Source organism: Halichoerus grypus, chromosome 5 (genome assembly GCF_964656455.1).
Source record: "Halichoerus grypus chromosome 5, mHalGry1.hap1.1, whole genome shotgun sequence".
Lineage (NCBI taxonomy): Eukaryota > Metazoa > Chordata > Mammalia > Carnivora > Phocidae > Halichoerus > Halichoerus grypus.
Window position 1 is genome coordinate 96,679,318 of NC_135716.1, and position 22,194 is coordinate 96,701,511.

The window sequence follows — 22,194 nt, forward strand, 5'->3', positions numbered from 1 at the left end:
GTGATTAGAATGGTATACATCCTCCAGAAAGTTATCTTTCCTTATTAGAAGTAATTAGAAGTAATCTGTTTTCATTATTTTGTTTCCTAAATTTTCTATGATAAATGTGTATTGCTATGTAATAAAAAATAAGAATTGCCCAAAAAAGGGGGGGGCACCTGGGTGGTGCAGTTGGTTAAGTGCCCGACCCTTGGTTTCAGCTCAGGTCATGAGCTCAGAGTCGTGAGACTGAGCCCTGTGTAGGGGTCCATGCTCAGTGCAGAGTCTGCTTGAATTTCTCTGTCCCTCTCCCACTCCCGCTCGTGTGCGTGCTCTAAAATAAATAAATAAATCTTTTTAAAAAATTTTAAAAAGGGACATCTGGGTGGCTCAGTCAGTTGTCTCTCTCTGACAAATAAATAAGATCTTAAAAAAAAAATTGCTAAAAAAAAACCAAACCTTTATTTTAAGATCATTTGAATAGTATTCCTGCCCATCCAAACAATATTATGTTTTTTTTTTTTTTTAAAGATTTTATTTATTTATTTGACAGAGAGAGAGAGTTAGCGAGAGCAGGAACACAAGCGGGGGAGTGGGAGAGGGAGAACCAGGCTTCCCGCCGAGCAGGGAGCCCGATGCGGGGCTTGATCCCAGGACCCTGGGATCATGACCTGAGCCGAAAGCAGACGCTTAACGACTGAGCCACCCAGGCGCCCCTATATTACTTTTCACTACATCTAATTATCTAAAATAGTCAAGCGAGGGGCGCCTGGGTGGCTCAGTCGGTTAAGCATCTGCCTTCAGCTCGGGTCGTGATCTCAGGGTCCTGGTATCGAGCCCCGCGTCAGGCTCCCTGCTCAGCGGGGAGCCTGTTTCTCCCTCTCCCTCTGCCTGCCGCTCTCCCTGCTTGTTCTCTCTCTCTCTGTCAAATAAATAAATAATATCTAAAAAAAGAGAGAGAGAGAATATATAAAATATTCAAGCTAAATGATCTAGATGTGTCTTTAGAACTACAAGTTTTAGGGGTGCCTGGGTGGCTCAGTTGGTTGGGCGTCTGACTCTTGGTTTCGGCTCAGGTCATGATCTTGGGGTCGTGGGATCGAGCCCCATGTTGGGCTCCATGCTTGGCAGGGAATCTGCTTGGGGTTCTCTTCCTCTCCCTCTGCCCCTCACCTACACACTCATGCTCTCTCCCTCTCAAATGGATAATAAATCTTAAAAAAAAAAAAAAAAAAAGGAACTACAAGTTTTATATGAACGTTGAATAAGTAGCTTTTAATGGAAGATACACTTAAACTATGTTTTGGTTTTTCTTAAAGATTTTATTTATTTATTTGACAGAGAGAGCACAAGCAGGGGGAGGCAGGCAGAGGGAGAGGGAGAAGCAGCCTCCCCGCTGAGCAGGACCCCACGATCATCACTGGAGCCAAAGGCAGCCGCTCAACCAAATGAGCCACCCAGGCAGCCCTAAACTATGTTTTTTAAATATAGAATAATTATGTTAACTAGTTAATAATGTCATTCAGGCTAAGCAATTACATGTGAATAGAGAGCCCTTCATTTCATTATTTGGGTTATTTTAAGAGGAAAGAAAATACCTAGAGTTCTCTGTAACACCAAGCTCCCTTACAATCTCTTTCAGAAGACTCTTTCAAACTACTGTTATTAAAATTAAATAATTAAAATAAATCATTTAAAATTAAACTAATTAAAAAATTAAAATTTATTATCATTATTCTATCCTTCCATTCCTCTCTGCTTTAAAATATCTACTGATTCACTACAGAGGATAAGACTAAACTGAAAGCCTGGCTTTAGCTCCAAAATACCATACCCGCTCACTCCCTGTGTATGTCTCTGTGCAAGGTTTGCCACCACTTACAAAGCTTGCCTTTCTCCCTTGGACACAGTCTCACCCTTCACAAGCTGACTCACTCAAAGGCTACCTCTTCTGGAGACTTCCCCCAGCAGGAAGTCACTCTCTGTTCGGAATCCCATCTACCTTTTAAAAGAGCACTACATGAGCTCATATTGTCACTCTTCCATTAGTCTGCAAGATCAGCAAGTTGGATGGTGTTCTACCCATCTTTTTATTCCCCAGCATAAACTGTGGAACCAAATTAATCTGGATTCAAATCTCAGTGACCTTAAAAACAGTAGTTGGTCCTATTTTAAACATAGATTTTTCATTTAGATATAAATGTCTAACATTCTTTTTGTATTTTAGATGTAAGACAATATAAAAAAAAGCAAACACCACTCCTCTTACACATACAGACAGCAAAAACAGTTGATAATAAATTCCGTTCTGCCACTTGTTACCCTTTGATCTCATCAAAGTCATTCAATCTGAGCCCCAGTTTTCTCCCCTGTACCTGAGGATAACTGTACCAGCCTACCTCACGGATACACTGTGAGGCCTAAATGAAAATACTCCTGTACTAAGCAAAATAACCCTCAGACACAGCAGCTGCTAATTTCCCTTCTTCTGCTTTCTACATCCCTTCCATGTCAAAACAGAAGACAAAAAATCAGCGATTTACTAGAAACCACTCTCATCTATCCCCCTTCTCTTGTGAGCAATACTTTTCTCAAAAGAGACTTTACCTAGAACAATGAGATTCTTTCCTCCTAAGAAAGCAGACTGTACATTTTAAGTAGGACCAACTAAAGAACTCCAAGTTAAATTCTGATTTGGACGGGCTTTATGAATCTTACGCAACAGAGCAACTCTTCATCTGCTCAACGGCAATAGCCCTCTGAACCTGGGTGGTGTGGATTAAGAAAGTCTGATTCCCTAGGCTGCAAGAACTTAAAAGACAGCTATAACTAATGTATTCCTTGTAATAACAACTAACTTATGATGTTCCTATTCATCTATTACTTTTCTTGGGCAATATTATAAGATGTCAACACATTTTTAGGAATCCATAATCTAGAAATACTATCTCAGATATATACTCAGTTTCAAGAAAATCAAAACAGTTCATTGACTTTCTTTCCCCTTCCCCCTCAAGAGATTCCTAGGGACAAAGAGGAGAACAAATATTAAATTTAGGATACACAACCATGTGTGTCTGGAGTGGTAGGGTAGTGAACAACTTTATTTCAACATCCAATATATACCCGTCACTGAGGGAGGCACATTTTATATATTATCTTATTTAATCTTCACAACCTTTAGAAACAGATACTATGATGCCATCTTCCAATGAATAAGCTTAAAGTCAAAGAAATTAAACATCCAGTAAACAGTGAAGTCACAATTCATACAGACTGACAGGAAACCCTACACTGTCCTCTCTAGATCACTCTGACTTCTTGGCAGTACCACAAGATTATGAAGCTGATTTAATTGAAAGCAGTTATAAATTTGTTCTAACTCAAATTGGCATAAAATTTTATAATATCTAGATTGAAATGAAAAGGAGAATGCAAAGTACCTAAGAACCAAAACAAATTAAAATTAAAGCCACAAAAGACATCTGGTACAGTGCAGTAACAATGTAGTTGTAACGATAATTAACTTTTTTAGGTCTTTCAATATTCACTGAATCTTACCAAAGAAGGTAATGCTTGAGTATAGGCCACTTGTAATTAATTCCTCAGTACTAAAATATTAGTTGGAATGTTTATATTAAGCCTTGAAACATACATAAATATGTTTTTTTATTTAGCAGAGCTATGATAATTTGAACATAAAAATTCAGCATACTTTCTTCTCAACTACTTATTGGCTTATATTTAAAACTGTTGGGTGCCTGGGTGGCTCAGTTGGCTGAGCGACTGCCTTCGGCTCAGATCATGATCCCAGGGTCCCAGGATCAAGCCCCACACTGGGCTCACCCTGCTCTGTGAGGAGCCTGCTTCTCCCTCTCCCTCTGCCTGCCACTCCCCCTGCTTGGGCTCTGTCAAATAAGTGGAATCTTTAAAAAATAAATGAATAAATAAAACTGTTAAGATACCATTTCTTGCAGCTATTACTCTAAGAAGTGCCATACAATCATCACAAAAGATGGAATTTTCTACATATGTTGTTCATTAAGTACTATTTCTGATACTAAAACTCTACCTTTATGGTACCTTTAACTTTTGAAAGTTCTTTCCTACCCATTATCTCATTATCATCATGTCAAGCCTGTAAGGAAGTTGAAGAGGTATTATTATTCCTATTTTATACTTACGGAACAAAAGCAGATTAAGACCGTTATTTGCCTAAAGTTACAAAGCTAGTCTTTAACAGAGCCAATTCTGAAACCTAACTACCAGTGTTGATTAGATCACGGCCCCTGGCTTTCCCTTAATGATTGTCTAGAAGGTTAAAATTTAATGAAAGCAACAGCTACACTTAAATGGACTGAGGTGATAATTTTGTGATATTTTCCAAATAATCTAGGCATATTAATATATGTGATGCTGTTTGCAAAAAATTAGCTTAGCTAATAAACTTGTCCAACTGTAAAATCAGCTTTTTCCATGAGAAAATACACACCATATTAGTATTTTAGTTATTTTTATGCAAGACAATACAAAAACATGGACAGTAGTTTCTCTAAAGACTTCAATACAAAAAAAAGCCCAACTTTTTAAAATCCTTAAGTGTTTCTCTTAGCCCAAAACCAACTTGTAGGCTTTATGTACACATATTTACCTCATTTGCCTACTCATTTCCCACAAATATCTACCCAACTGGTCTCAGATTTATACCTAAGTTATTAACATATACACAAACGAAAAATAACAAAAGTGGCTGGAATCAATTTTAAATAAATTAGTTAAAATTCATGTTTCATTTCTGAGAGGAAGCTGGTATTACCTATGGTCACTGACTCAAATGACAATCATTTCTAAAAAAAAAAAAAAAGAAAGAAAGAAAAGAAAGAGGGGCGCCTGGGTGGCTCAGTCGGTCAAGAGTCTGCCTTCGGCTCAGGTCATGACCCCAGGGGTCTGGGATCGGAGACTCGCAGCATAGGGCTCCCTGCTCAGCGGGGAGGCTGCTTCTCTCTCTGCCCCTCCCTCTGCTCGTGCTCCCTCTCTCCCTCTCTCTTAAATAAATAAAATCTTTAAAAAAAAATTTTTTTTTAATTAAAACAAAGGAAGAGAAAAAGAAACAGAACCTAATCTCTGGTAACATTCCAACAGAAGGTGGTATATTGTGAAATCTTCTATACAAAATAATGATCAATAGTAAGCTAGTGAAGTTTTTTTTAGGGATACAGAGAATAAACTAAGATAGGGTAACCAACTGTCTGGGTTTGGCTGGAAACAAGAGCGTTCCTGGGACACAGGACTTTCAGTTTTAAAGCCAAGATGAGTTGGCCACCCTTACTAACGAGCAGAGAATGTCTAGATATTTGACAGCACACGCTAAAACCTAAAGTTTTCTTCTAGCCACCCCCCCAAAAAAGAAAATCACAAATTCAATTCTATTTTTACCTCATTCAAGCCCCAGCAAGCAAACAGAAACAGGATACACATTAGTAGTTAAGGAAGGGAGGCATACATTTTTAATGAGAATCCACTTTCAGGCATTAACTGACCAGGGACTTGGAAGTAATGGAAGACTTCCAGCTTTCACTTCTACTATTTTTATAGAAGTGACGATTTGAGCTGAAATAAAGCCAGGATGTCCCACTCTTTGGTTCATGTCAACCAACATTAATGTTTTAGCAGGGAAGAGAAGTTTGTCAGGACCAAGGAAATGAGAAAGCTAAGTGTTAAAGAGCAAGGGCCAAATTGTCTTCCTTCCAATTATCTCAAAACTAGTCAGAGTTTAGCATAAATTATTTGCATACACCAACCTGTAGACTGGAGTTTATCACACTTGATTAAACAATTTCCAGCCTAAATGCCCCAGCTGTGTAGCATAGCCCTCTGAAGCCATAGCAGTAAGATGACTCACCAACTGGCAGGTGTCTTAGGGTCTACGAATAATGGATGTCTGCCTGGATGAAAACAAATGTATGTGCCCAACAGACGACCTCATCCTGCTTGGCAAAGAGAGGAGAGAAACTAAAAAACTGGTCAGTAGTACAGTACTTGTTTTATAATGGAAAAAATCGGACTTAGCGCAAAAGAAGAGACTTGTAATTCATGCAGACTTTTAAAATGTCCTCTGTACGTATTTTATCTTCCAATTTTCACTTACCAGAAAGGTTCAAGAGAATAAGATCTAAGAGGATAAAAATCAATTTTATAACCCCCAAATTAGAAATAACTGAAAGTGAGAATTGTCATACTGAGTTCAATTATTTCAAGAAATGTGAAGTCAGAGTCACAAGAAAAATAAATCCATATTTAAACCCTCCTATTATATTTAATGACTTGATGTCAGTTTCCACTGAAATGAAAATTAGTAGTTCATGTTTGCGTTCTAGTTCATGGATTTATTGAAAACTGACACCATGCCACAGTTAATAAGATATGGGTTTATAAATATGGAGTTTAAAAGAAACTTACCCTTTCCCTTTGTGCAGCTCTGACTTCCAACCCAGTTTTTATAGAAACAGGAGGACAAGTGCCAGTGCCAGAAGTCTGCCAATTAGAACTCATCTTTTAGTTGCTGAATAATAAAGTCATATCCCAAAGTCGGCTATAGGTTTTTGATTGTCAGTAGTTCCTAAAAAGAAACCCAGGAGGAAAAAAAAGATGTTTAACCAATTATTATACTTAAATACGCTCCCTCCTTTAAAAAAGGCTATTAAAAAAAGTGGAGGAGGTTGATCCAATACCATACACGTTAAAAACATTTTATTAGAGCTTTAGATATCTCTAAACTTAAGCAGCAGCAAATTGAAGAAAAGGTGTCTTTGAAGGTTCAAAATACCTTTACACCCACACACTGAAGAGAAAAACCACTCATGTATCACAGAAATAAAGTATCGTCAACCATCAAACCTTAAAAGTTGGATGAATTCATTCTTTTTTGTGAAATGTATTTTCAGTAAGATTATAACATCACAGAGGGTAAACTTCACAAATGAAGTTTGTCGGGAGAGATAAATGATGATATAGGTAGTAAGTCTCCACTAAAAACAAACATCTCAGGTCTCAGGAGAAATCTATAAGTCAGAAATGAACCCTAGAGAAGTTTTCTGGAGAAGCTGACATTGCTGTGCTAGATGAAAAATGCCTCCAAAGCACATATGCCAATTTAAAAATTAAAACATTATGGAATGTGAATAATCTTGCTGCATTTCTTCATTTGAGATCAACAGGATTGCTTGGTGAATGTTTTTTAGAATCATTTATCATAAAAATTTACACAGTATAAATGATTCCTGTATCTAAACTGATATACTGCAATTTAGAGTATTCCCTGAACATTCATACCAGACCATTCCCTTTAATATATGAAATCTTAATATTTATTATGTTATTTGTCACTGATTAATATGAATTAGATTCTTGATTCTTGTTGCTATGTGAGGAAAAGCAGTTTATTTATGAAGTTACTATCATATTACAATTAAAAATTAAAGCAATTCAAACCTACACCTCAATCCTGTCTATATCCATCCCCGTAGAGATCTAAACCTACCTCTACCAAATTTTCTCAAGTATGGGGCAGCTATCAGCAAATAGTGTCTCAACTATCCTCACCCATGTCTGTAAAAAATAACATGTTTTATCTCACAAGGAAAAGAGTGGACCAGAAGAGAATAGGAAGGAGAGAAAAAAAGACAGAAGCATAACAAAATAAGCAAGAACCAACCAAGACAGGCAACAGCAACCCCTCCCCCTGTCTTGGTGACAGAGACCTCTAGTAATTTTCTGGTCACCAGAAGCTCACTACCTAAGAACTCTTTGTTCCTACTTTTTTTGATGAAAATATTTTCTAAATGTTTTAAAGTAAATGTCACATACTAATGAACAAATCAGAAAATCTTACCCATGAGAAATAAGATTCTAATCATCCCATTTTTAGCATAAAGAATATTTATGTATCTACATCTTAAGCATTGCTTCTTAAACTTTAAAGTACATAAAAATTACCTGGGGATCTCATTCCACGCAATGGGTCAGGGTGAGACCCTGTAATTCTATACTTCTAACAAGTTTTCAAATGATGGTAATGCTGCTGGTCTGAGGTCCACACTTTAAAGGGTTAAGGCTTCTGGAAGACTAAGCAACATATATACTGTACTCTGAACGTTTTTGGTTTTGATTTTCAAACAGTGCTTAAGAGGTTGATTCTGTGTGTTTGTGAGTCTGTTTAAGATCTGTTTCTAGAGCAATGGTTCTCAACCCTGGCTACACATGAGAATCATCTGGGGCACTTAAAACAAAAAAATAATACCGGGGCCTTGGCAAAGTCCCACTCCACCTAGATCAATTTAAATGAATCTGAGAGAGTGATTTCCAGGTACTGGCACTAAAAAGTTCCTCAGGTGATGCTAACGTAGAAGCTAATGTAGCAGAAACTGTATATGACTATAGTGGAAGCTCTCCTGACCGTGGCCTGAAAACAGAAAGAATAAGAAACGACATGTTGAGGAAATAGGGATATACTAGGAGAAGACTGCTTTGAAATCTCCGGGTGGCCAGCAACTTTGAGCCTGAAGAAGAAATACAATCTCTACTATGGTTATTTAAATAAAAGAACACTGCTGATCTCTGAACAAGAACATTTTCAGTCTTACAGTGAATCTGAAATGCTAACATATCTTTGGAGGAAATACTATCTTTGACTTGTCAACAGCTGAAAGATTTCCTATTTTGAATTACTTATATTGTGTCTGTCTTCAATTAGTGTAGCTAATTAATTCTTCAACTATTTGGGTACCTATTACATGCCAGGCATTATTCTACATCTTGGGAATAGCTGAAGGAAATTTGTGTTACTTTCCTGAGACAGGTAGTCAAATCTTGATCAAATCACAGCACTCCACCTCCTTAAAACTTTCAGTGGCTTTCTATTGCATTCAGCATTTGTCCTTGGCAACTGGCCCTTACGGTTCACTATCTCCCTTCTTCCATCAGAATGTCAGCTCCATGAGAAAAGAGAAATTTGTTTTCTTCACCAATATACTCCCAAGATCTAGAATAATTCCTGGTACATACAGATAACTAAATATTTGAAGAATGGGGGCACCTGGGTGCCTCAGTCGTTAAGCGTCTGCCTTCCGGCTCAGGTCATGATCCCAGGGTCCTGGGATCAAGCCCCGCATCAGGCTCCAGCCCCACATCGGGCTCCCTGCTCCACAGGAAGCCTGCTTCTCCCTCTCCCACTCCCCCTGCTTGTGTTCCCTCTCTCACTGTGTCTCTGTCAAATAAATAAATAAAATCTTTAAAAATAAATAAATAAATATTTGAAGAATGAATTAATTCCACACTAACTGAAGACAAACCCAGGTTAGATAACCCAAAACAAGAAATCCTTTAACCATTTAGAAGTCAAAGATACACTCAACTTTATAATTCCATTCTGCCTCAATCCTATCAGTAACCTGCTTAAGAGGTAGTATATATAGGTGCCGGTTCATTCACAAAAAACAACTTGCTCATGTACATACACATATACATAATCCTAGAATCGCTTTCATTTTAATTTAAAATAGACTACAGTCACATTATTTTTAGATTAACATCCGAAACCTCAAGGATATCCCAATCAGTTCCTGGCTGTATATCCCCTAGCCAAACTCACGAAACTTTTCTGGTATCCCTTTAGCATTTTATAAATTTTCTAAAGAGTGGCCCTTCTTACAGACTGTTATAAGGCAAAAATCACATACTAAGCTAGACTGAATTCCTTGGAAAAATAATTACACGACTATAAAACAGTTACTTAACTGACGATTTTAAGTGATAAGTTCCATGGCATTTGCAGTTTCATTCTGCTTGTCTCTGTAACAGCTTTGAATTTATCTTCTGGAAATAACCTCCTCTCAGCCTCAGAGACAGAACACTACTACTCTGGCTCTTCTCCTTGGGATTCTTTTCCACACCATCTCCCCTTCCCATGCCGTATATATGACATAACCCCAAGTTTACACTTCAGCACTCTACTCTCTGTGGGCCAGTGATGCTCAACATGTGGCCAATCACCACAGACTACATCAGAATTACTGGGGAAGCTCGTAGAAGAACAAAGACTCCTGGGCCGTGCCAGCCCTAACAAATCCCAGAATGCGTGGGGTGGGAGCCAAAGGCCTGCATGTTTCCCAAAAACCACAAATGGTGATACACTCTATAGTTTGAAACCCACTGCCCAGACATTTTCTCAAGTTTGCAGCTTTATCCCATCCCAGCCTCCAGAAAAAAGTAGTGAGGTAGGACAGTACAGCAACCAAGAACTCTAGCTGGAACAAAGGCCTGGTTAGAACCCTGGCTCCATCAATTCTAGCTGTCAGATTATGGTCTGTAGTGAAACCTATCTGAGACAATGTATGCATAGGCCCTGGCAGAATGCGTGGCCTAAAATGGGTATTTTTAATAAATGATTGCTATTATTAGTACCGTCGCTTTCTGTCAACCTGCCTCAAACTGATTATGCATCCTCACTTCCCACCTTCCTCAAACCGCCTTGCCTTTCAGGATTCCCTCCCTATTTCTGTTGACCTGACCATTTTACAAGTTTTCCAGGCTTCAGCCTGCTCAACTTTTCCACTGATCAACAAGCTGTTTTATTATTCATGCTTGCCTGCCCAACATCTCAATCCCAATCTCCCTCATCATTCCACATCCTTCTCCACCTAACACATTATTTTGTAGTCTTTCTTGACTATCCCAGCCTAAAGGAACCTTTAAGCTCATATACTCATAGACCCGTTATCACCTGTAAAAATTCATTAGCAATTAATCAAAAACTGGCCTATGACATCCCTCTTGTAATTGTCTTAAACTGTGAACTTTTCCCCTGATATTTAACCATTTACTTGTTGATATCTAGTTTCCCCAATTACAGTATAAGTTGCTGAGATGTGTAGAGACTGATACTTTCATCTATATGCTCAGCACCTTACTTCTTAAGATACAGTCAGCATTCAAATGATTATACAGAAACTCTACCTGAAAGCTTAATGTTACAGCATTTGAGTAGAAGCATGTTAAGTAATTTGACCTCAAGTTCAAAATCTCTTCTTGGCTGCTAAGGACAATCTTGTGTGAGGTTTGAAGGAATTTTGTCATTCAATAAATTGCTTAGGGAACCAGAGGGAGATGGAAGTGGTGGTCAGATAAGCCATAATCAGATAACCCATTGTAAAAAGAAAAATAGATGCTGCAACCAGCCATAAGCATTAAATTTACTGCCTCAGATAAACAGCTTGTAAACAACAATGTGACTTAAGCTACAGAAGTGGCAATTTATAAAATCTAAGTTGTATTACTAAAAATCAGGGTACTCCCTATTTTCAATTTTAATACCCACAGCCTGGCTTTTCAAAATGAGCACAAGTCAATTCAGAGGTGTTCTTGGAATAATTTCCTTTATAGCAGAATCCTAAATTTAGACCATACGAAAGATACTGAGAAACCAAACAAAGAATTCAAAAAGGCAGGTCCCAATTTATAAAACCAGAAGTCTAGATCTAACACTCAACCCAATTAAGAATTTTTCCTTCATGGTGTAGCTAGAAATAAAATGATTTCATGAGTAGTTTCAAAAGATTGTCATGCTGAGTACCCTTCCATTTTGCATGATATCGTTTCATATACAAATAAATAAATGTTCAATTCGCAACCTTTTCTTCTTGTTCTTGAGATGAAACCTGAGACCTTAGAAAGATACCAAACATGTGGAAATATGTAGAGTGTCACATAATCTTCCTTAAATCATTATAGTGATTTAAAATACTTGCTTACTAGTTGGAAAAACTACTTAATGGGCTTTCAGTGTGGACTAGCCAGAGAAAGAAAATACATTGGAAACTGACATTCCCAACAGGTATAAAACGTTTGAAGAAATGTAGGTGAGATCATCTAGCAGTTTTAGATGACAGCCAACTCATAAGCAGAGCTTTTAAAAACTTGTCAGTCACACAATGACAAACTGAAAAACAAAAACAACCACTGCACTTCACTTTTCCCCTTTCAAGAGAGATGAAAAACCAGAATTTTGTGAAAAAGAAAAATTCAACATTTCAACCCCACTTAAAGGAAACCTAGTTGTATCATACACTAAAAAAGCCATGCTTATATTAAGTTGCCAAAGCCTCATACCTGATTAATTTGGGGGGAGAGGAGAGGGATTGGAAGGGCTCAGAAGGCTGGTAGGACTAAATGGACAATGAAAATGGCAAGCGCAGACAAAAGCTAGATTTCTCGTAACATTGCCTATTCACGTCCCTAAAACTATAGTTGCCTATTTTGATAACTCAATCTCTTTGTAAGCCAAGAAGAAAACTAACCATTTTGGCTAAATTATCTATCATTCCCAGTCTGACGGTACTTTTCTTTTTGTGCTATATACTAACCCAGAGGTTTAGAATCAGCGTTCGTAATGGCAACATTTTACAGCAGTAAGTTCTTCCAGTACCATTAAATCACCACAGAGGGTGAAGGCCACGGTTAATGGAAAATGTCAAAACTTTAAAGGACATCAGGCTGTAAATCCCAAACCCACAACCAGGATTTTAATACTTTTGGCTCCCACAATAAAAAAATTTTTCCGCGAGTTAAAGTAAACTAAAAAAATATATAAACACGAAGTACAACAAAAGTTCCGGCCTAGACTTTTACAAACACAACACTTTGGTGAGGAGAGGAAGCTAGTTCATGGCAGCAGAGCGCCTAAAGACTTTCAATCAGAGAAACAATACCCCAACCAGTAATAGCCCTCACCCTGTTAATCAAATGCATTTTTGACCTCTAAAAACCCTCTTACCTGTTTACAAGAGTTTATACAGCTGTTTGCCACTGGAACACCACCTTGCAGAGCATAACCGTGGCATCCTTGGTTGATAATCACCTGTTGCCTAAGTAAGCATCATCCCGCATGGAGACAGACAGCACTAGGGCTCTTCCATCCGAGGTTAAAATTCAAAACAAGCCCAACAAGCCTGCATTTCAAGGTGGTCTTCGTCTGCAACTAGTTACGTTTAAAACTGGCAAACGACAATGGTGTCTGAAGCCACTGGTGCAGCACTGCTGGCTTCCTCTTGAATTGCAGCGTTGTCACTGTGCACCGAAGTCTCCTGCTGCAAACAGGGGAGTTGTTCTCCTGTACTGGGAACAGCTTCCAAAGCTCAGGAGCCCCTGTACAGGATAACGCAGGAACTAAAGGCAAACACTTTCTCCTCTTTAAGGATGCCTCCATTTTTTCCTCACAATCTGTACTACCAACCGAAGTGACTGGGCCTGAGTGTGCGTTCGTACCTATGAAACCGTCACGGTGCATGCACATCCAAGGCATGTGGAACCACAGGTCAAATAAGGCACAGATACCAAGTAACGGTTCTAATTACAAACGCTAGCTCTCAGGAACTCTTCATCCATTCAGAACTAAACCCATCACTGCATAACTCTGGTAAGAAGCCCCTGGAGATGGAGGAGCTCCTCAAATGTGTCAGGAAAGGCTTTATTAACATCATCATTAACATTTAAAAAGCAAACGGAGCATTTCTCCTTCTTTTGGCAATTTGGTGCAAATGTTAAGTGCAAGATAAAGCAATTTCAAACTTTTCTTCAAATTAAAAATGAAACTAAGGCCAAACGTGATGGGTGAACAAAATAAATCAAAACTTAAATTTCAGCAACTCCGGCTCTTCAAACCAGCAAAGCCCCCGACTCGTGCACTGTGGTGAGGCTTACGGTGCTTGCCCCGGCTTCTTGCGTGCCAGCAAACAGCACCATTTCCTCATCAAGTTGAGGACTGAGAAGCAAAGGATCCCCTTCGCTGCAAACAAAGGGGGTCACAGTAACACTAGTGATCCTTCAGAATTGACACACCGTGATAGTCAAAATGATGGTCTCCCTGCTTCTTGCTCAAGACATACAAGATCTGAGCAGCAGCAAGTACCCCCTCGGCTGCAAACAAAGGGGTCAAAGGTTTGCCGTCAATTCACTTCCAGGCAGAAAAACATTTTCCTCAAAAGAAACAATTTATTTAGAATAAAACAAAAGCAGCTCAACTGTGAGCGCACGTTTGAGTGACAGCTACTTTTAAGCTGTGTGAGCCATAAAAAGGGTTTTTCTTTACTTTTCCAGAAATCTTGTGTACACAGCACAAAGCAAGAGGTCATTTTTTTTCCACTTAAAACACCGGCATTGGCATCACAATAGCAGATACACAACTTTAAGCTGCCATTTTAGTAAAATGCACAAATACTAAACAGATTAGCTTTCTTCCATCAAGAGGCCCATGTAAACTCCACATAAGCCACAACTTCTCTTCAAAAAGGTCCATTAGAGCTTTGAATTCCATATCTTCAATCCGCAGTTCACCAGTTTTGCTTGCGGGGGGAAAAAAAGGTTATTCAGTACAAATGTTTACAATATTAAAAATATATATATTTCCCCTATGCCATTATAGATGAACATAACATTAACAAGACCTTCCTGGATAGTCCAGCTTGACTTCAAAAAGCACCAATAATACCCACTGGCACATACCTTGAATGAATTTACTGTATGAATAGACAAATAACAAGTAAAACAACAGGGTGGATTTTTTTAAGGACTGCAATTAAGCAAAGATTACAGGACTGAAAATACCCTTTATACTCATGTAACTGAGTAAAACATGTCAAAAATTTTCAGAAAAAAGAAAGTTTATAATCAATTTATGATCAATATATTCTAAATATAACTTAAAAAATGAAACTAAAAAAAGGTGGAGTTTAGTCAAACTTTTACCCTCTCTGGTTTCATTCCATAATTTATATGGAACAATCCAGAACTATTCCGTTGTAGAAAGGGGTCAAGATACGAAGCCATTTAAAAATCCACCTTCATCTGTGTTACCAAAGACAGCAGCTGTTCTTTTAAGAAAACTCATTAAGAACAATTGCTAAACAGCCAAAGAACATTTTAGGACTTTTACTTTTCAACTGTTTAAATCAAACATAGAAACCTTTTTATTTAGCTAGACAGTTCGCTGTGGTTACCTGAAATCATTTTCTCCCTTTAGGGACATCATTATAACCAGAATGTTAACAGGGTCAGCTCCACTTCTCTTCTTGTTCTCATACCTAACTGCCATCTCAAAACCAAACACCGTAGCAGAGACAGAAAAAAAGTCCAGAAATTCTCTCCAAAACTTTTCACATAAAGGTCATTAAGGCCCTCTCCTCAAGAGGATTTCCTAATTCTGTTACCACAGAGTTTTTGGTGAATGGTTCCTATATGAACCCAAACTGAAGTTCAAGCTGTACCTGCATAACGAGCAATTTCATGGTCTAAAGAACGTGGATTTCAAATTTTAAAAAACAAATACTGTCAGTGAAAACCTGTTCATAAAATTTTTAAATAAACCTAAACAGTGTTTGACTCTGAAAGCAACACACACACACACCTCACTTTTCCTACTGTATCTCAAATGATCTAAATGAATTAAGGGCCAGAGTATGTTACCTTCAAAATGTGACAAAAAGCTTATACCAGCCAGAGGATGGACATTTTAAGATGTAATCCTTAAAGGGAAAACTCTAGCTACAGAGTCCAAGTATACATGTTAAACCAGGAATTTAAATTTTTGTGTGGAAAACTCTTTATAGGAATCCCGGTTACAACCAACAAAATAATATTTAAAAAATTGGCTAGGAGCCGAATGATTGCTTAACTTTCCATAAACTTTGAAGTTGTGATCTAAGTGTTAATTAGCTTGATGTTTTTCACCAGTAATACTTAATAAGTCATTAAATGATATACTGAAGAAATTTTCTTTGCATTCATTTCAACAGAGTTCCAGAAAAATCAATTTAGCTAAACGAGTATTTTTTTTAAAGTAAAAGAAACAAGTGGTTGTTATAAAGAACATCCAATATTGAAATTATGAAATTCTGGCTAATGAGAATTAGAACCAGATAGCTTTAGACTCTTGCTTTCATTCCATCCTGAAGGCTTAAGTAGATAGTTTAACAGTATTATGAACCTGCACAACAGAATGGGCAACACAAATAAGAGATTCATCTGAATGATGGCACTCTGTAGGTAAGCACCAAACTAAACATAATTAGTTATTTCTAATACATACATTTAGAAATGGTATCAAGCCATTGTTTCAGAAACACAGAAGCACAAATTGCGCAGATCTAACAAAAGCCGCCATGTCAGATAAAGAGTCAAACAAACAAACATGGAGCAAAAACCACAGTACTCTTCGGTAAGTTGTCACATCAACTTAAAAAAAAAACAAAAAAAAGAAAAAGAAAAAAAGGAAAATGGGAAAAACCACACTTTGGATTAGAGTAAAATTAAATGTTGTGGACTTCACTCTCTAAAAGAGCAAAATCATCTGTCCAGCCTTATCAAAAGATATTCAAAAGTTAATGGTTAGTGAGATTATTTAAACTGGAAAAATGTATCTAGCCAAACTGTACTTTGACCCCATGTATACACACACTGCAAACCTGCATTAGTTTCTGAACAGTGTCTCCTCCATATTAGCGTGCCAAGCAAAGCTTTTTAAAAGCAAAAGCACCAAGTCTTACTTGTAGGATTTCAGATATTCTCCCTACAGGCACACCAAGGACACCTTTGTGCTCACAGCCTAGTACCTTCCTTCTGTCAAAATAGCTAGTTTTTCCAGTTTAAAAAACAAACAAAAAATCCACAAACACCTCCCAACTTAAAAAGAAAATTTATAAATGCATGGTGAAAACCAAAAAGGATGACACAGCAGTGTTGAGGATTTCATGCTGACATGCATTAGACACCTGTCATAACGGAAAATAAAAAAATTACATGACATTTCCCTGGGTTATTATTGGTGCTATTTCAAAACTACCAGCTTTGATAACAGAAAGAAAACAGTTGAGTTCTGCCAGGCTTTCTATAAGTCACTTTCACAGAATAGAAACATGACCATGATCCAAAAGGTCGTAGAGTTTCTAATCATAATTAAATATCAAGGGCCTTAGCTAAAGTCCTCAGTGTTTAAAATCAAAGGGGGAAATATACTTAACTAATGACCTGAGAAACTAGGGGTGAGGACAGAGGGACAGATCAAAGAAACAAGACAAAAAAGAAAATCATCCATTACTGTTTTGCAGCAAAAGCCCTTGTTAAGAACCAGGAATTGATATAACCTTCAGCTTTGAAAAAAACTGTGAGGGTGGGTTAAATTATTCTGTATTAATTCCAGGTGTTTGGGAAATAAAACAATAAAAAGAGGTTCTCCTACGCTGACATTTCAGTTCTCTGTAGTTGGACACCAGTGAATATATTAAACACAAAATTTCAAAGATATTCAACATTTTCAATAATGTAATGTCATCGCTACTGTTTATATATGAAAATAAAAATACAGGCAAAATTTAAAAAGAGCATGTCAAAGGCATTTCACGATGACTTTAAAAATTTCTGCAATCCAGATATGGCTGATTAATGCCCACTAAAACAAAAGCTGACTTATGAGCCTGCAGACAACTCTTCTTTCTATTATTGAAATCAGAAATTTGCATGGATACAAAAAAACTCATCTTTGATGAAAAACACTTAAGTTTTGAAATATGCACAATTAAATTAGACCTGTACCTGCTATACCTCTCTGAAAGTCAGTAAAAACACCACCACACACCAATAACTAACCAAAGAATTCTGATTTTAAAAACACCTACTCACTTCTTGCATACTAGCATAAGACATAAATGGTTTGTAACCTACTCCTCAATTTTTACTGAACAGTTATAGCTACAAACCAAAAGTGCATATACGGGATACAGAACTTAAGAACTAATGATAAAAAATGTGTATGTTAAAGCAAACTCTCCGGGAATAAACCATGTATCTTAAGAGAAATACTCAAATACCTGATTAAAATAATTACATTGCTATACAATTTACCAGCTTGTACTTTTAAAATTCCTGATCAAATTTCAGCCACACAAATAACATTTCTGGTACAGGAATTATTTACCTACATACCAATCAAGCCATTTTTAGGTGTATATTATCATCTTTATAAAGTCAGTGGGCTCTTCTCCAAATCCCGACTTTTCAAAAATTTTGGGTTTGTAACTCTGAGGATTTTTTTTTTTTTAAGCTCAAGGTTAAAAAAGGAAAAAAAAAAAACTGAAGAAAAAGAGGAAAAAAGTTACTCGTAAGAGTAGGAACTCCTAATTAAAATAAATCCATCCGCCTGCTACCTTCAGGGCATCCCTTTCACTTAAAATAATAGCTAAACTGTCCTGACTTCTATTGTAAAGGTTTATAAAAATATAAAAAAGAAAAAAGCTAGAACTAAACAAACTAATTCAAAAGAAAATTTCATCTGATGCTGTATCCCATTACACATCACAAAACAGGAACCATGTCAAAGTAGTAAATACAAGTTACACATGGACTTTAGGACGCACCACGGACAATGATCATGACCAGGTAATCTTCTTCAGATTTGGCCAGTGCCTTGGCAGGGGAATCCAGGAACTGCTGGGAGAACTCACAGGGTGGGAAAGCATGTAGGACCCCGGTGTTTTCCTTGTCTTTGTTGCCCCCCACAGGGAGGCTTATCACCCCAGCGGCCTGCTTTTGCTTTAAATAGGACACAAGGTTCCTAAGTGGCCTCTGAGTAGAGGTGGCAGTGTCTGACGTGGCTGAAGAAGAGGAGGACCTGCTGTCAGAACTTCCAGGCACAGCCAGAAGAATGGCATAACCATTGGGCCCTGCCACTTTGATGCGTCGAGTTACTTCATCCAACTTGGGCTGGTCCAAACGAAGACGCTGAGTGATCTTGAGCTGGGCTACTTTGCCTCCAGTTGAGCCCTCCACAAGAAGACTACTAGCCACTTGGAGGTCACCCTGCAACAGATGCATGTTGGAAGGAAAGTTGCTGTTCTTCAATAGAAGCATGCCCTGCCAGGCCAAACAGAGTTTGGGAGAGGCTGCAGCTGTGGGGGCTGTCCCACCGTCCTGTTTCTGGGAAGGGGACTTTAGCTTCGAGGAAACAGTGCTGGTGCTGGGTGCACTCCCATCAGAACGGTCTTCTTTTTTCAGAGGGCTTTTTCCCTCAGTGGGAGCAGCTGTCCGGTGCTTCCTATCCCGTTCAGCTGATGCAGAGTTTTTACGGTCTCGCTTGTCACCCTGGCTCTTCTCCAAACTACCTCGTCTGTCTCTGACTGGAGAGGGCCTTTCCAAGATAAGAAGACGGGAAGATCGATCATTGTCACTGTTGTAGCGATCCCGGCTACTGCTCAACTCTGGGCTGCGGTCAGGAGAAGGAGCACAGTGACGTTTTCGGGGACGGTCACTCTCAGGGGACCTATCCAGGTGCCGGCCCCCACTTTCCTCAGGCGGCCTTCGCTTCCTAGGCTGGTCTCTGCTGCTGGGCAGATCTCGCTCACCTCTGTCCCGGTCCAAGGACCAGCCATCTCGCCTGCGATCCAGGCTATCCAGTGGCTCATAAGCAGGCACAGCAGTAGCTGCAGTCCGAGTGCTGCGTTCACGGACTGGGGGCGGGGGTGGCACCCAGTCAGAGTCAGGATAAAGGTCTCTGTCACGATCCCTGTACAGTAAGGGTGGTGTCCTATCCCGAGCACCCCTCAAAGGGTCAGGTGCTCGATGTCCAAATGCATCTGTCACCAACTCATAATGAGTTAAGGGCAGAGGCTGCAGATATTGCTGCTGGTAACGATGTTCTGTATCTGCAAAGTCTACTCTAAGGCGACGATCTGGGCCACCAAGTGGGAAGCCACGCATATGGGTCCAGGCAGCATGAGCCGCATCGAGGCTTTCATATTGGATATATGCCCAACTATCACCTTTGCGGTAGTCTATAGTGCGAATGGTGCCAAATCGGTCAAACTCTCTGGCCAGGGCAGCAAGAGGCACCCAAGGTCCCAGACCACCTACCCAGAGGCGGGTGGTGGGCGTAGCTTTACCATAACCAATTTTGATAGGATTCCGAATAATAATTTTGCCAGACATTGCCAGTTTGGCCCGATGAGACATGTCTAGGTTCTCAAATTTGAGAAAGCCATAGGTACTGGTCTGGCCCCGAGAAGGCCTCTTGATGTCTACCTCAGTGATGACTCCAAAGCGGTCAAAAGCCCTTCTTAGATCACTCTCTGTCACAGTGATGTCTAGGTTGCCCAAGAAAAGCGTCCGGTTAGCTCGCTGATCATCCTCGGGTGAGATCTCATCCACTTCTCGGAAAGGAGCAGCACCTGCTCCAGCTCCCACCCTCGGCTCAAGACTGTATGCTGGGCGCACTCTCTCATAGAACGGGTAGTCTCGCTCTCTCTCCAGCTCACGGGGCAATGGTGGCGGAGGTGGAGGGGGCAGGCGGCCAAGAGCCAACTGCTGCAACCGGTAGTCTCTGTATCCCAAGGCTGCGCCACCAGGGGAAAGTGATCTCTGGCCTCCACCTCCTCCAGGGGGGTGCCGGTGTCCACCTACAGAGGCCCCGACCACGCTGGCTGACGGAGGGTAAGTATCTTTGTCTAAAGGGGAGCGGCTGCGGCGCCGGCTCACATACACAGCTTCTATCTTCAGAGGCCGGTCATAGAGCACTAGGCGGCCTCGGGCATGCTTGGCCGCCCGCGCGTCCTCTGGCCGCCGGAAGTTCACAAAGGCTACTCGCTCATCCCCGCTGCCAGAACCCGAGAGATGACTGATTTTGACACTTACATCACCGAAACGTTTGAACTCGTGAAACAGTCCGTCCTCCACCGCTTCGTCACTCAGCTGGGACCCCAACTCGCTTATCTTCAGTGTCTTGTATTCCCCGCCGTCCCCGCCGCCAGGAGCTGAGGAGGCGGCCCCAGAGGAACGTGACTCCCCGCCTCCACCCCGGGAGCTGCTGCGCGACTCGCCCCCGCCCGAGGAATTTTTGGTGCTTGGGGAGCTGTAACTATGCAAGCGGCTACTGGAGCTGCCCCCACCAGTGTCATACTCGCGGCTGCCACCTCGGCTGCTGGACTTGTCCAGATGAAGGCTGCGCCGCGACCCGCCGCCGCTGTCGGTCTTTCCGCTGCTACTCCCATTGCTGCCACCAGAGCCCCCTAACTTCTTGCTCCGCTCCCCGCGGGAAGTCGAGTCCTCACCTCCACGTGAGCGTTTGGGCTTGACTGGAGAGCGCTCTTTTCCCTTCATTGTTGCGGGTCGTCGGAGGTCGTCTCCGCGGAGATGATTAACCCGCCGCCCCGCGCTCGTTTCACACAGCGGAACCGCACGCCGCCATCTTGGACTCCGCCGCGGTAAAGGATCCCGCCCCGCAGTCCTCATTGGTCAATTAGCTCGTCTCTTCTACAGTCTCATTGGGAAAACGATTTGTCTGTCTTTACATCTCCCCGCGCTCCGGAAAGGCGCCCGCCCAACCACTGTTATTGGGTTCCCAACGCCCTAGTCTGAGTACCTCATTGGTTATATTTGTTGTCCATCTTAACGGTTCCTCGCGCCAGGCTGTGGCTCCGCCCCTCGCACTCTAGGGTCACCTGACCCAAAGTCTGGAGGCGTTGATTGGACAAAAAGTCTGCCCTGTAACGGTACTTCTAGCGCGGTAAAAGCAGTGATCCCACCTCTTCATTCCTTTCATTGGTTTGTGACTCCGTCCTTTAACTCACTATTTGGGAAGTCGGGCCATCAGTTCTGGCGTTTTTTCTGAGAGGCCCGCTTACAGCGTTCTCGCGAGAGAGAAAGCGTTCCCTTTTTCGACCTCTTTTTCCAACTCCTCCGGCGGCTCAAAGAAGTTTAAATTTGATTGGATGTTGACAAGGAAGTTGATAGGCTGAAATAACTGTCCATCATTCGCTTAAAGGGGTAGGCTCGTATACTGAGAAGGCTGACTGAAGGTGAAAGAGTAGAACACGCGCTTGCTGTGCGACGTCACTAAGACGTCGCGAGATGGTGACCCAGAGCTAGCTCCGCCTCCTCGCGCTTTCGGCGTTCTCTCCTCATTTATTTGGTCCTGCGGCGTGCTTGGGTGTGCCTCGGCCCCTGGAACCCGAAACTTCTGGGCCGCCCACTTAGTTACTTGTCTGGGACAAGGGGCTGTCGGGGCGAATTCCTCAGGAAGGCGGCCCGGGGCTCCCAGCGGACACCATCTTAGTCCCTCTGACCTCAGAACAGCCTGTAAAAGCTGGGGCCCTGGGGTCCGCGGGGCAGGCTGGCCGC

The 22,194-nt window shown here is 40.6% G+C and overlaps 1 protein-coding gene across 1 annotated transcript; it reads right to left on the reverse strand.

Annotated features, from left to right (window-relative positions):
• Positions 1 to 14,005: 14,005 nt before the first annotated feature.
• Positions 14,006 to 21,306, reverse strand: RBM15 (RNA binding motif protein 15). Its single transcript, XM_036076414.2, has 2 exons — positions 18,441 to 21,306; positions 14,006 to 14,375 (listed from the first exon to the last, which is right to left on the reverse strand). Exons 1-2 carry the CDS (start codon positions 21,304 to 21,306, stop codon positions 14,329 to 14,331), a joined length of 2,913 nt encoding a protein of 970 aa, XP_035932307.1. The 3' UTR covers positions 14,006 to 14,328.
• Positions 21,307 to 22,194: the final 888 nt, after the last annotated feature.